The sequence below is a fragment of the Molossus molossus genome, unplaced genomic scaffold (genome assembly GCF_014108415.1).
Source record: "Molossus molossus isolate mMolMol1 unplaced genomic scaffold, mMolMol1.p scaffold_m16_p_5, whole genome shotgun sequence".
In the NCBI taxonomy this organism is placed as follows: Eukaryota; Metazoa; Chordata; class Mammalia; order Chiroptera; family Molossidae; genus Molossus; species Molossus molossus.
Window position 1 is genome coordinate 25,209,923 of NW_023425388.1, and position 16,253 is coordinate 25,226,175.

Consider the following 16,253-nt stretch of genomic DNA (forward strand, 5'->3'; position numbering starts at 1 on the left):
TGTGGCAGAACCCTCTGTTAGGAGAACTGACACTATTCATTTCACCCCTCATGGCAGGATAATCTCTAGTAGAGTCAGATATATGCTAGCCAATATTAAGGAAGCGTCTGCCCTGGCCGGTTTGGCTCAGCGGTCAGAGCGTCGGCCTGCGGTCCTGAGAGACCCGGGTTCGGTTCCCGCTAAGGGCGCGTACCTAGGTTGCAGTTTGTCCCCGGCCCTGGTCGGTTGTGCGGGTGGCAGCCACTCGATGTGTCCCTTCATGTCGATGTTTCTCTCTCTCTCTCTGTTCCTCTCTCTCCCCACCACTCTACCTGAACAAAAAATGGAAAAATGTCCTCGGGTGAGGATAAAAAAAAAAAGGAAGCATCTGAGTTCCCTTGAGATGAACATATTTTACACACACACACACACACACACACACACACTCAAACTCACAAACATGTAGAAGGTATTTGACTTCACCTTGGGCTTAAAATGGACCCAGCAACCACTTTCTGACTTAATTTTAGGAGCCTAAAATGCCAATCAACCCAAGCTTCGTCTGTTAGCAATCTGTATTCACGTTGATTTCCCATAGTCCAGTCTTCTTGAGATAGCTGCTAAATTAAACAGAAAAGTACATAGATGAAGTCATGTGATTATTATAGTCCAATACTGTTAAATTGAACCCATGGGATAATTGAAAAGGAAATTACATTTACATCTCCAATCAATGCACCAATATTATGACTCATTTTGTAATCAGCAATTCTTTTGACCTTGTTGATCTCCAACCTTGAATGGATATATTTAGACTGAGGTAGAAAGGATTATTAGTTGTAATCTGGCCCTTAATGCTGCTTTTTTGTATGTTTCTATATCTATAATTGGCACTGTGAGAATTAAAGAACAATAAGATTGTTAATAAGGACGACTATCTTTACAGTTCCATATGAAATGTTCTGAATGTCAAAGAATTGATAAAACTTGAAGCAGTTGTCTTTGAAGAGTGGTTTCTCCCTAACTATCTGCCTCAGAGAACAGCTAGAATCAACCTTGATGGCTTCATAAGTCTGCTTCATATTTTAGTTCTTCTAAGACTGCTTGCAATCCCAAAAGTCCAAACAAAACAGCAAGACTAGGTGTGATACGGAGGCCAGATCAAAGCCAGTTGCTATAATAAATCATGCTTTTGGTACTAATGGATTAGAATCAACCTTTCCAATGCTTATCTGGAGGTTTACTGAAGACTCTGAGCTGTACGAGTTCAGCCTCTGCAAGAGATGCCACGCCAGCCTGGTTTTCTGTGCAAGAGCCATCGGCCAGGAGGTATCTGAACAGTAACCCCAGAAGCGCTGGCTCGGGGAACTGTCTCGTGCCCAGTCCTTCAGAGAACGGCCCCATCCCGCACCGATCACCACTGTGCAACCAGAGAAAGGGTGCTTCAGAGCTGGTCCAGAGGACGGAACATAACCCACTGTGTCTGACCCACATACCATTTTTTAAAAATTAATAGACAGCATTTTACCTACAAACATTTCATATTTTAAAAGTGAAAATTTTCAGAATCTCCTAAAACAAAATGGGATGATCTGATCAGACTGGTCTTGAGCTCTCGGAAGCCAAATTCTTGTTCCAGCTGAGGAGCAGCTCTCTGCTTCAGATGGGACATTTGTTTCCCATCACCAGTCTCCCTGACCAGTTCTACCTTCCCCCACCTCAGCCCTGCAGGCATTGGAGTTTACAACCCAAGCTTTAGTGGAAAGGGGGAACAGAGGAAGAAAGAGATGCTTCAGAAATGAATGTTTCAGATTTCAGCTCTACAACTGACCAATTTCTTAAGTAAAATTTTTAGAATTGTATCTATGTCATGTTTGACAATCCCAGGATAGAGAGAATTTCACTGTCATTAGAACGTATATGCCTGAGTTTTAAAACATATAATCTTATCTAAGGGAAAACAAAACAAAACAAAAGAACTATATCTACATTTCATTTCATTTAATAGTATAGTTTCCAGAAGCCCAATAAGACAAATATACTCATTAGCTAAATTAAATAAATAAATACCTGTCTGTTTTTTGAGTTTCGAGGTGAAGGAGGAGACGGGAAAATACTGGCTGACCAGAAAGTTAAGATCTTCTCTTGGAAGGGAAAAAAATTGTGGAAACGTCTTTTCCTTTTCTAACCCTCATTAGATGAAAGGAAATCAGTTACATTTACTTTACTTACAACTTTTTATCCCAAAACCCAAGAGCCCTGTACAGTGGTGATCTTAGATCAAAACGTGCACCTTGTGCTGGTTTCCCTGGCGCTCCGTGCTTTGATTTCCTTTCAAGTGGCAGCTGCCTTGGATTTGCTCTTGCATATATTTCTTAACCTGATGCTAAGTGAACTCAGATGAGGAAATAAAGGCAAGTCAATGCAGAGAGATCTCAAAGCCTGAACAAGTCTTTCAAGCTTGTTAGAGACCCTACTTTGATTTCCTGTAGTCTAACTCAAAGTGAAGAACTTGACTGTACTGTACATTTTTATTTGCTCAGGTTTATATATGTCTAAAATATGCAATTTCAACAGCGATCAGAATTGAAGTCACTATTTACAATCCTCTTCTTTGGAATAGACTTTAAATAGATTTTTTTGTCTTACTGACTACAGTGTAAATTAAATTAAAGGTTGTAGACAGACATGTTCTGTTTTTGCAGACAACAGTCTTTTAGTGTGAATTTTAATGACTTTGAGCAGGAAGGGGAGAACTCTGTTTGTTCACAGAGTTGTTAGTGTCCTCTATTTTTTTACACGGGCTTTGCGTTTCTCACCTATGCTATCTTGCTGTCCCAAAAAAGCATCTGAGTTTGTGACCCCTAAATTATCAATGAATGTACCAACATACTGTTCCCCACAAGTAAATTAGAGCCAGACTCAGAAAGAGAACAAAAACTGTTCTGTAATCCTTACTTTATAGTCACAGATTTTAAGAAACAGACCGTGCCGGTGTTTATTGGCATATGCCCAATCTGCAATGATATTTTAGGGAAGAGATGGAGAGCTGGCTTGGAGACAGTGGTTCTCCAACGCAAGCACGTGTGAATCAGAATCACCCAGAAGACTTGTTAAAATGATGATTGCTGCACCCCCCCCCCCGCCCCAAATTTCTGATTGGGTTGCCCTGGAGTCCAACCATTCGCATTTCTAACAGGTTTCCAGGTGTACTGATGCAGCCTGGTCCAGGCACCACATTCTGAGAACTGCTGTGTAACAAATCTCCAGAGACTTGAAATAGTTGTGAAAGAAAGTAAACTAATTTACTTTTCAGGTCACACACATACACACACACACACACACACTTTATTTTCTTTACTAAATGATTAAAATTTCTTTAGGCAACTTGGTGGAGCAATAATGGTCATGAATTACTGGGAAAGAAAAAATACTATTAAGAGGGATGTAGAGAGATGGGTTAGGAAGGTGGCTGGAGGTGTAGGCTTTGTAAATACAGAGTGCACCAATTTGAGAGAACTCAGTCTCTAACTAGACAACAAAAAGTGATGATGTGGTTTTAGACACTTATTTGCAAAGATGATTCATACTACATAGGTCTTTGGTCTGGTTGTAAAAAAACAAAAAACAAAAAACTTTGTTATGATCTTTTATCAATTGATAGATGAACCAGAAATGGAAAAAAAAATTCAATCGAATAATTTTGTCAGAAATTATGCAACATGGCTGATGATAACTGAGCCTGTTTCCACTGTTCTGCAAGTCCTTCTCCTACCGGCAGCCACCAGCTCATGCACCATCTACCCAGAGAAATTTCAACAGGTTTTCCAGGGCCAAATATTGAGTCGGACTTTTCCTTTCCTGTTTTCTTAGACTAAGATGCTTAATCAGAAAGGCATAATGCTTTCACTACCTGGGATATAGCCTTCGCCTACAAGAAATTCCAGCTGATCACTGTTAAGCAAAATTATTTCGGGCCATGAGTTTTAAATGCTTCTCAGTAGCTAAATTTCGTTCTGTGGGACATCAAAGAAAACAGATACGATTTGAAAATGTAACACTGAGCTCTGCTCACACTTGACCCCGGGTCTGCTTTCCTTGAGATAATGCGTCACAGAGCCTTGGTTTCTGCTAGAACCGGACTTCCTCCTATCACCTGGCATGTTTATACATCGCTTCTTTTCTCCCCCGTTTTCCGTGTCTCTCTGCGGCCATGAAGTTACAAAGATGAATGAGTTGTCACTGCTGCTGCCGCTGCTTTTAAACCTCTTTGGATTTCTGGATGGGAGTCTGCCCTGAAATACCCACTGATTTATTTTTTCTCTTTTCTCTAAAGTGAATTTATGTAGATGTGGATTTAAAAAACAAACAAACAAAAAAAAACAGTCTTCTAAAGAATTACTTTTGTATTTTTGCTTTATAGCTAAATCCCAGGACTGGGAAGCGAGGTCTCTAAACTTGCAAAGGTTTTAACTCATCACCTTCTGCAGACACGTACCAGACAAACCCCAGGCAGACGCCCAGAGCTCCACACTGTCTTCACTGTACAGCCCCAGCGGACAGGCCGAGGGGTTGGGGGGGACGTGAACCCATCAGCCTCAGCCGTGGTTAGAAGGCGAGGCGGCCAAGGAGGAGCAGCCGGAGGACGCGGAGGACTAATGGGTATCTCACACCAAGCAGAGCGGTTCCGAGTGCTTCAGCTCCGCGAATATCCCGAGCAATGGCACATACACATGTAAGCAATATAGATCTGGGCAACAGCACACACAAGATCTAAATCACGTCCTGCTCTCTCCCTTTGCATCAGGCTTAAACACACAGAGAGACGGTGTTGGTTATGGCAGAGACTATACAGCACAACACAGTCCTCTCCGGGCTCAAAGGAGACTGGGGTCAAGTTCTGATACCAACAGACGGTGTGACTGCAGCTTGTTACATAACCTCTCCGAACCTGTTTCCTCCTCTTTACGTGGACGTAACAATCCCTCCGAGTCAGGGCCACCACAGAGATTCCACGCGCCGACCCACGCCCCGCGCTTAGCACGGCACCAGGCACGCGCCGCAGACCCCGCGGCCGGGCGGCCCGCTCTGCCCAGCTGGTGACCGGCTGGGAGACCGGGGGTACCTTTGCCTTCGCAAATCTCATGCCACACTTCTGCACGCACCTGCCTTTCCGGAGAATCAAGTGAATAGGATAAAAAAGCACTTTCAAAGCCAGGCAGAGAAAGACAAATACCATATGATTTCACTGATATGTGGAACGTAAAGAACAAAATAAACCAAAAATATTTGATACGAAAATAGACACAGAAGGAACTGGTAGTTGCCAGAGGGGAGGGAGTTGGGGGACTGGGATTTTGAAACATGAGAGAGAGGGGTAGGGGGTGCATGACAAAGGTAAAGACATTAAGAAGTACAAATTGGTAGCTACAAAACAGTCATTGGGATGTAAAGAACAGCATAGGGAATATAGTCAATAATATTGTAATAACTATGTATGGTGTCAGATGGGTACTAGATTTATCGGGGTGATCACTTAGTAAGTTATATAATGTCCAATCACTGGGTTATACACCTAAAATTAATATAATATTGTACATCAACTGTAATTGAAAAATAAAAATTATTTCATTAAGGAAAGAAATAAATTAAGTAATTGCAAAGAAAAAAAGACTAAAAAGTAAAATTTAATCAGTAGAGACAAAACAAGAAAGCATTTTTATAACTATGACATAAACTATTTTGTAAATGCATTAAAATGATTTTAGATTGATGCCCCCTAATGGTGGTTACCTTGGAGGAAGGGAGTAGAATTAAAGATAAGTGAAGGGAATCAAAGCTTCTTACTTTATTCTGTATTGGAAATTTTCGGGAAAAAGAGGTCATTTTTTACATATGTATTGTTTAATGATAGAGTCTTCTTCACATATTATTGTTATTAGTAAGAATTATGTAGGCACCTAAAAGCCCTTGATATCTAAGGATTATAGTTTTACTTCCAAGCACCTGTGTGAATATCTCTGTACAGTACTTATATGAAAACCCTCAACTCAGTTTCCTTATCTGCAGATATAGAGAAAGGGTTAATATTTCATGTCCCTTTGCTTCTTGGAGAAGGCTCATGATGAGACACAATTTAAAAGCTGGAAGGAGGTAGTTGTATAAGTTTAGGCGTTGAAAAGGGGTTAAGTGTTAGGGCCAAGAGTAGTTCTTTTCTGGAACAGAATGTGCAAAACTCACGTAGAGCTAGAAATAAAAACTGACAGCCCATATATGCCTGGTTAAGAAGCTGAAGTTCCATGTATGAAGATCCCTTAATATCAAGGGACTACTAGAAATCTAAGAACTTGACAACAACGCATAGACTAGAACTGAAATAATAGAAGGCCAAAAGCAGATCAGAGAAAAGAGGTAACGGAGTTCTCCCAAGATGTAATTGTGGAGACCAAGAAGCATAACAATGAAACATTGCCTGAAGAAAGAAATGTAGTCCCAATCTTTTATATGTAGGTTGAAGATTTCTTTCCCCTGACATTTTATGTATTTTAGAGTATAGTTGGGAAAAAATCTTGTAATTTGGTGATCATACAGTATAGTTGAAAGTAATTTATAATTTGGAATTCGAAGACGTGTGTTCAAGTCCTGATTATCCTAATCAATAACTATATAATCATGAATGAGTCTTAATATCTCTATCCTCCAGTTTTTGTATCTCCAGCACGGAGATGATAATCCCTACTTCACAAAGTTGTTGGGCAGAATGAGTCAGAAAGTGCAGAAGAAGTAATAAGGAATATTGTGATATTAATAATGACTAAAATACTCTCTTACATTAGTTGAGCATTTAGTAAGTTCTGGACACTATACTAAGAGCTTCACATACTTGATGTATTTCGTGAGACTGGTTAAAGGTATGTTCAGGCATTCATTTATTTATTCATTCACTCATCATATATCTATCGGATCTTTTCCTGTCATATCTAGTGAAACTTACATTTGATACATCTTATTTTGAAAGAACTTACATTCAGAGGAGTATGCAAAGAGGAAAGGTCTCACTTGGGAAGAACAAAGAACTGTGTGTGTGTGGGGGGGGGGGTGTTTGGAAGTATAAGTGGTCAGAGACGGCAATGTCTAAAAACACTGAATTGTAAAAGCAGTGCTTTTCAAACTATTGATCACTCCACTGAGTTTGAAATCAGTTGGTGGGCTGAGCCTGCTTACCTGAATCAGAGGACTCGGAGAATGCAGACAGGTTGCGGACGGCAGTGGGATTCGAACAGCTCTCGGCATGTTTGGCCTCTGGAGGGGGCAATCGAACTAGAGCTGCCTTGGAAACCTGAGGAGCCTCCTGGGAGAACTCATCTTTGTCAAGGAAGGAGCCAGACTTCAGGAACCTGACTCATGATTCTGAATTCAGTGTGACAGGAGACCGTTCAGTCCGTCTGGCCCTGCCCTGGGTGTATGTGTGGGTGCTAGACACACAAAGGGTTGGCTGGAAATAGCAATGGACACACCTGCTTGATTAAGCTCTGAGGTACATTGTGTCGTAGGCAGCAGTGCTGTGGAACTTCACAAAGAGCAACCTGACCACAGACCACCACACGGGCCCAGTGAGAGTCGTGATGGGAGAGATGGGGAACCATCCACAGTGCCTGGGATCCCGCAGAGGAGAAGTGGTAGGTAGAAGGAACAGACATACTTATAGGCCCACGTGGACCGTCCTGGGTTCCCCATCAGGAAAGAGACAAGAGCCAGAGAAATCGGAATGACCGAAATAAAAGTGAGTCCACTACTCCCCCAGGCTACTGAGACCAGAAAAGAAGTGTTAGTTACATATTCCATGAGAGAGAATATTAAATAAAAAGAGAAGGGCAGAAATCAAAGGAAAAAACAAACCCATGACCACATGCTTGAAGAGGCGACAGTATTTTGACTCCAGAGCAATCTAGCCATCTGTTGTCAGGCTCCAAGGAGAGTTTCTACCTTTGGCAAGATAAACGAGGAATATACCCTGAGTCTGCAGCATCCTGATGAAATGACCGTGCTTATTAAACTAAGGAATAAAATTTTCTGAATTAAAATGCATCCTGTCCTGAATATACCTTCCCATGTAGGGATGACAGAAAATGTAGGAGGCGCCGGTTTAGTGACTCTGAGCATACCAATATGCAAACCACTAAAAAGCCTATTTTCATTTTCTCTTTCCTTCTGGACCAATTTTACAGAGCAGGTAACCTATCACAACTCAAAACGGTTTCTCCATCAACCTGTTTCATTCAGCATCAAGATTCCAAGCAATATCCTATTTCCTTTAATATTCATAGGCACAGGCTCCAAAAAAAAAAAAAAAGCCTTTGTCAGATATGTTTGTGTCATTTGGGATTTTAAATGTATAAGGGCATGTATGCCCAGCCCAAGAAAATGACTGAAAGTGGACTTAAATCTAGGATAATGACCAAAGTCGTAAACCCTGGGATATTCCTGACCTTCCAGGACAACCTCAGTTCTGTGCCCACTCATGATTGGTTCGGGTAATTTATAGGAAATTGCATACTGATCTCCCTTTTGCGAGCTAAGAAATCACTTTAGAAAGAGAGCGGGACGAAAGTGAAACATTCAAGCATCTCATTCTCTACGAAATTACCGGCTCACAATATTATTCTTCTGATTGTAGTGTTCCTTCCTCCCAAGAAATCTTAGGCTCATGTATATTTATGTTTTAAGTAAAATTTCTCTGCTTGTCCAAAAAAGAAAAGAAATGGAGGAAGGGAATTTCTGAGAAGTAGTAATAAACAAAATAAGGATTTGAGTACATGGAAATAAGGAATAATTTTCTCAAAAAATCCAACAGAATGTAAGATTTATGTTATTACAAGATCTATAGCGAGATCTTACTTGAAAACATTGCTTCTGTCTGTGCACAGAGATGTCTCCTTTAGGGTCCTATCCTCTGGGGAATTTTCTCAGCTCCAACAGGCTTGGTACCTCATGAGAAGCTACCTTAGTCCTTCCAAATTTCACTGGATTTTATCTTTTTTCCCAGGACCAGAGAATAAAAAAAGCTTTCTTCAAGAGGTTTTGGTATGTTATGTCCTAATACAGAGTATAGAGAAAGTGACATTTCTCATTTTTGACACAAGTACATGTCTTGGGTGGGGCAGGGGCATCGAGTACAGGTGTTGTGATGACATAAAGCTGGGCATTAGGCAATAAAAAAGTTTTAATAATCTACTCAAATAATTATACCTGCACTTTGACAGACTGAAGATTCTGTACATTTGAAAACAGGCAGGATTCTACGTCTCGTGAAATCTGTATGCAGTCACCTACCTGAACCTACTGTTCACACAGATTACTAATCACTTCTTTGAGAATTCCAGTCCAGTTTAAATTGCTCCAGTGACATCTGTAAAGTTCAAAGTTAGAATATCAGCATTTTGTATTCAATAATATGGTAAGGGGACCAAAAAAAAAAAAAAGACTATGGTAAGGGAAAATAATCACCTATTAAATCATATTTATTGGTGTCTATTTTGGACAATATTCTATAAGTCAGAAAGATGAGAAATGGATTCACCTATAAAAAGCTTAATACTTAATGGAGAAAATCTCTGTACATTAGGGAGCATGCCTGCATACACACACACACACACACACACACATTATAAATGTGTTTTCCAAACTTCTGTGATGATAATTAAAATCACCCAGAGAATTGATTTTTAATAGGCCTTCTCCGGACCTAGTGGAATGAACTCTCCAGGGAAAGAGCTTGAGTCTCTGTGTTTATAACAAATGACTCAGTTGATTCAGATGAGGCAGCTTTAGAAAACATTATAGTCCTCTGAACAGTCTCATGAAAATAATATTATTCCGCTTTTACCATTGAGAAAATTAAGGTCAGAGAGATTAATTAACTAGTCAAGGACTCTCAAGTTAAGATAAAACAAGCTGACTTTCCAAACTCGTGTTCTTTTCACTGCTCTAAGCTTCCTTTGTTCTCTGAGAAAAAGATCAGGTTGCATGTGGAAACATGAAATTAAAATACTTATTACAGAAAAATTCATTTTTACCGCTGCTTAAAAACAACATTACAGTCTGTTTTAAAGTGCTGGGGGAAAGAATATTGAGTCCCTGAAATAAGAACGTCTTTGTCAGGGGTAGAATGCACAGATTTCTGGGGACGCTGAAGCGTTGAGCGCACATTGGACAAGCAATGTGGGATCCCGTAGCCGCAAAGAGCTACAGGAAAGGACCAGAGCACTGGAGAAAAATACTCCCAACTACAGAAAGTAACTTGTTCTGACGAACATAAGACACAAGCCGCCAGAGTCTCATTTTCTGACTCTGCCTGTATTATTTGTAATTCACAACTCAGAGCCACTGGGAGGAAGGAAGAAACAAACTTCTTATAAATTTTTTTAAATATGTACAAGAGTAGAGGAAAGAGTATAATAAATCCTCATGGAATTATCACTCAGTTTAAACAAATATCAGCATTTTGCCTGTCTTATTTTATATCCCCTTTATTATTTTAGTTTATTTTCTATGAGAATACTTGAAGGCAATTCCTAGACATCTTATTTTTTCATCAGTAAATATTTTAGTATGTATTTCTAACAGATACGAGCCTTTTCTTTTCCATTGCCAATTGCATTATAATGCACAAAATTAATAATTTCTTAACATATCTGTTACAGAAATACACAAAAGTGGTTTCTGTGGTTTGTCCATACATCACATTTGTTTGCTATCCTTTTAAATCTTTTTTATCCTGTAATACTCTCTCCTTCTCCATTTCACTTCTTAATGCTAGTTGGCGACCTTTTGGTGCATGGGACAATGTTCAACCAACTGAGCCATACCGGCTAGGGCACCATTGTACTTTTTGATGTTCAAATTATCACATCTTTGTCCGAAGAAGTCTTTAATAGGTTCTTTAATTTCTGGAACAAAATAGATATCCCAGACCCATCTTGCACATCCCCTACCCCTGACTAGGGCAGGGACTCGAAGTCCTTTGAGTGGACTCTGATATTTAGAGACCACAATGAAGGTGTGAGGGTGCTCATCCTTATTAGGCTTTTTCAGTGGGTGGAGCTAAGGTAGACATTTATTTCTAGATGAAGAAAAATTAATTATGAGTTCACATTGCTATTTGCAATTCAAATGTAAGATTAGTAGGTATTTACTTGACTTCTTGTTGCTGACGATATAAATTTGAAACTAACAATACCAATTTTACTACTATTGAGTGTGATTAAGACTTCTATGCCATGAGAGATGTACAGTCAGAAATACTGTGTTTCAAAGTCACTGGAAAAAATTTTTTTTCTGTGTAGTTATGCCGCCAACATGATATACTGTTAGGTTTATTTGTTTCCGTTTGTTTTACATTGGGAAGATGATTTTTTCTTCTTAATTTATAAGACATATGATTTGAATAATAAAAACTATAAAATAAGGTACACCCAGAGATGGCCTCCATTATAGCTCTTCTGTTTCTGTAATATAAGTAAGTATGCATGCACGTTGGTATAGTCTCTTCTTTTCTGACACAGAAGGTAGCATACATTGTTCTGTACCTGTTTTTTTTTCCACTTAACATTTTGACCAGGAGATGACATCACATCAGTAAATAGAGACTCTTTATTCCTTTTCACAGCTATGTTAAGTACCACATTTTGTAGATAGACCATTGTTTTTCAGTCAGCCCCCTATTAATGGACATTTGGGTTATTTCTAGATTTTTGCTATAACAAATTATGCCATAGTGAATAGAATTGTATATATGCTATTTTATATTTTACCAGAGTGTCTATGGTAACTGCAATATTCTTAGAAGAGGGATAACAGGGTCACAAGTTAAATACATATGTAGTTTTGGGCCCTGGCTGGATAGATCAGTTGGTTAGAATATTGTCCTGATATGCCAAGGTTGTTGGTTCTATCTCCATTTAGGGCACATACAAGAAGCAACCAATGAAGGCATAAATGGGCGGAACAGCAAAATAGCTGTTGCTGTTTCTCTCTCCCTCTCTCTCTCAAATCAATAAAAAATTAAAAAGAATTTAAATACACATGTAATTGTAATTTTGGTAGGTGTAGATTACCAAACATTCTTAAATGCTGTACTATTTTCAATTCCTAAAGACAGTATATGAAAGTGCTTCTTTCTCCATAGCTTAATCAACACATATAAGGCCAAATTTCTTTATTTCTTTCCCACCAAATAGGTGAGCAATGGTTCTTCAGTGAAGTTTTAATTACAGTTCTTTTCTTATAAGCAAGAAGTTAAGAGACAAGTTTACATTTACATCTTGTTTTCTGTAAACTATTCCTTCTTATCCATAGCTCATTTGGGTGAGGGATGGCCAAAAAAATTTTAATTGTAATTTAATCTACCATTTTCCTATTGCTTGTGCATTTTTAGTCATAGTTAGGAACATTTTTCTTATTCCCAGGTTACAGAAAAATTCATCTATATTTTCTTATGGTTTTTATTTGTACCCAAAATTTTAAACAAGTTTCTGAAAAGATTCTTATGGACACCAAAGTACCAGTTTATAAAGCCAAGTTGATAAAGTGGTGTCACACATTGCAGTTATCTACATGACACACATTTAATAATCTGTCATGTTCATGCTTTTCTTCATTCTTCTCAATGATGTCAATCTGAAGTCTTCTTGCCTGCATGGTAAAATGTTTTGTCAGTAAAACAGAAAAGAGAATTTCTGGGCTAAGGTATGCTCTTTAAAAATAAACATATTCAATCACTGAAAACTTTACCTTTCTAAGAGAAGACAACATAAACCATTATGATGCAGCCCACAATCCAGCCAATCAAGAGAAGAACAGGGACCAGAATTTGTGATGATGTAGATTCTGCTTAAAAATAAACAAAATGAAACAGATTCTGTAGATCATTTGGTATTCTATCTTCTGAATCAAGAGAATAAGAGGGATCTGGTAATATCAAGGGACAAGATACATTCTCTAGTCATATCTACACATGACTATTGTGGGGTGTGTGTGTGTGTGTGTGTTTTGTTTTTTGTCTACAAAAGGTACAAGTAACTCAGCTGGGTATTTGGAATAGAAAGCCTGTGTTCAAATCACAGGTCTTCCTTTTACAGTTATGTGACCTTGGGCCATTCTGAGCCTGAGCTTCTCTATTAGTAAAATATGGATAATGAAACTTATGATCTCTATCTCCTAAAGTTGTTGTGAGAGCCAAATGATATTGCTTATATGCAAAGGCTTTGTAAACTCTATCCACCATGTGTGTGTTTAGTGCAGACAGCACACATTCATATCTGTGTTCAATAACCCAAAAAGCAGCTGTTTGCATATAAACAATTGAAAATGACTCTGACATAATTCCTATTAAATTAAATAATCATAACATAGGGAAAGGTACTAAAATTGTTCTTGGCCTTGAGAGCTAACTTTATTCTTAAATATCATAGGGGGGGAAAGGCATTATATTTTATATAATTATTCTCAAATAGAGAAGAGAGATTCTACTATTTTTACTGTTCACTATAGCAATCAACACTGACCCAACACACACACAGAAGATATTAGTATAATGACTCCTCTTGTGTCTCCTATTTATACCCTGACCTGTAAAAGGCAACTTTAAAATTATCTTTTTTAAAATAGTCACCACATCTCAATCTTCTTCTTTCAAACACATACATATTACACAAAAGAATTAAAAAACAGCACAGACATCATACAGAATTTATGTTTTAGGTTAAAGACTCATCTATTCTTAATTTAAAAGCACAATTAGATCTTATGCCATCAGCTAACAAAGAGGATGCATGGTCTTAGCAATTGCATTTCTATTACAATTTTTATCACTTTAAAATGTGGAATTTTTTAAATACTACTCAAAATCATCTGGAAACTTCTAAGGACACTTCTAAAAGTAAAAGACATACTTATAAAAGCAAACTTTTTGAAGTTAAATAAATATTAATAGTTTAAATCTATGTTTTCAGACATGTTGGAGTCTCTCTTAATTCTCAAACATTAATTAGGCTTTCCCTTCTCTGCCTTACTATGACCGTGAACAACGCATTAACCACTAAATAAAAAACCCTTCTCTTTACCTGCCACTTGGTATTGCTTTAAGGATAAAGCGAATATTAAAATATACCCTTTGCCCTTATTTAGATGAAAGCCTTTTTATGAATGAAGGTGCCATTACAGTGGAAGTACATATTAGTCATTTTTTTGAGCTGTTTATATATGTGATTTAGCATTTTTCCCAATTTCAAAGAACTTAAAAATTAATATTAACATTTTAATTGAGCATTATAATGTTATACAAGCCTATTTTAATATAATTCTAAAATATACACATAATAAAGGCTTATTTTATATATATCATTACTTATTATTCCTTGTAAAACAATACAATTGTGAATTTTCACACTCAAAATGTAACTGCATTTGTGTTCTTTTAACACTGATATTTTAAGTTTACTCAAAATCTGTACCATTGCTTTGAAATAGGAGTATAGGGCCCTGGCCAGTTTTGCTCAGTGGTTAGACGTCGGCCTGCGGTCCACAGAGACCCGGGTTTGGTTCCCGCGAAGGGCGTGTACCTCGGTTGCAGTTTGTCCCCGGCCTTGGTTGGGTCGTGCAGGAGGCAGCCACTCGATGTGTCCCTTTCACGTCAATGTTTCTCTCTCTCTCTCTTCTCACTCTATCTGATCAAAAAATGGAAAAATGTCCTCAGGTGAGGATTTAAAAAAAAATGAAATAGGAGTATAGAAACTCAGCATACTTTGCATATGCCACTTACATTAATAGCACAATAAACACAAAACCTCTTTTTAAATATGAAGAGCAATTTGAAAATTCTTTCTTTGTCCAGTTCTGAGCATGCCCACGCAGTTACACCTGGAAGAATCCTTAAGGTCACTGTGCTCTGGAACAAGACTGTCCAAGTTCAAAACACAGTGTCACCACTCTCTAAGTATGCAACTGCAGGCAAGTTACAACATTTTGCTATGTCTCAGCTTTCTTACCTATAAAATGGGAATGATGACAATACTGCGTATCTCATGAGATTGTTGTCAGGGTTAAAAGCAACAATTCCTGTAGGTATTTAAAAACTGTTTCTTGGACACAGTATATTCAGCCTATTTTGTCATATTAACGTTAATCATTTTCTTTTAATGTAGAACGGTTTAAAAATCAGGAAAAAAAAATTCAGATGCAAAGCATATTGGAGATGACTAAGCCCATATTAGCCGTTTTCATTTTTGAGTTAGAAAACAGGATCAGAGAAGTTGAGGGACCTCTTCAAACTCACATGGCCATTAGTAGCAGATGTGACAGAATCCAAATGCCCTTAATTCTGGTCCCACATGCCACAATTCAAACCTAATACCTCAAATCTAGCACAACGCTGGAAAATAACTTCTAACTCATCTTTCAAAACAAGTGCAAACAAATTCAGCTCTTTTGTTTAATCCTTTCGAAAATGTCTAATAATGTATATACGTGGTCCATACACTGCACATCGAATGCATTTTTTGTGCCACACTGATATATATGATTAGTGCTTTTTTAGCAGAAAGACCACATTCATCAGAATAACTAAATAACACCAAATACTAGAAAACATAAAATAAAGCAGGGAAAGTGGGTCTTTTGTGCCTAGAAAGTCTGGTGGTTAAATCTTACCTTTCTCTGCCATTCTTCCTGTTGTTGGGTGGGTTGATCAGGGCCAGGCTTACCTCTTTGTTATTGTTTTCCAGTGTCACTTTGAACTTTAAATAGAGAGATTATCTGAAGAGGCAGCAGCTGCCCCTCTCCGACTGCCAATTGTCTGCAGGGTGAGGTAAGACGTGGGAAGCAGGGCTCCGCTGGCTCCTCTTACCCTGTTATGACGGAGGAAACAAGGGACTACACGGACTAAACAATTAAATAGGCTGAGTTATCCCAACCCAGAGACATGCAGATTTTTAATTCACCCCGGGCCTTCAGACCACATGAAGAAAATGTTCAGTGAAGGGGTGTACAGAAGAAAAATGGTATTGCAATTAGAGAAATTCTACCTAAGAGGGAGGGTGATATATTGAAAAGAACAGACTTTGACGCTGGAAGCTGGACAGACCTGACCTCAAATTCTAGCTCGGCTATTTCTGTAACAAAGGCCAAATCGCTTAACCTGGGCATCTCCTTTAATTTTAAAATCAGGATAGCAATACCTACCCATGAAAAAAGTGTCATAAAGATGAAATGGAAAA

The 16,253-nt window shown here is 38.4% G+C and overlaps 1 protein-coding gene across 1 annotated transcript; it reads right to left on the reverse strand.

The window, feature by feature from the left end:
* Positions 1 to 12,307: 12,307 nt before the first annotated feature.
* Positions 12,308 to 15,802, reverse strand: STRIT1 (small transmembrane regulator of ion transport 1). Its single transcript, XM_036243851.1, has 3 exons — positions 15,688 to 15,802; positions 12,772 to 12,867; positions 12,308 to 12,672 (listed from the first exon to the last, which is right to left on the reverse strand). The coding sequence occupies exons 1-2, from the start codon at positions 15,698 to 15,700 to the stop codon at positions 12,776 to 12,778; spliced, it is 105 nt and encodes a 34-aa protein (XP_036099744.1). The 5' UTR covers positions 15,701 to 15,802; the 3' UTR covers positions 12,308 to 12,672; positions 12,772 to 12,775.
* Positions 15,803 to 16,253: the final 451 nt, after the last annotated feature.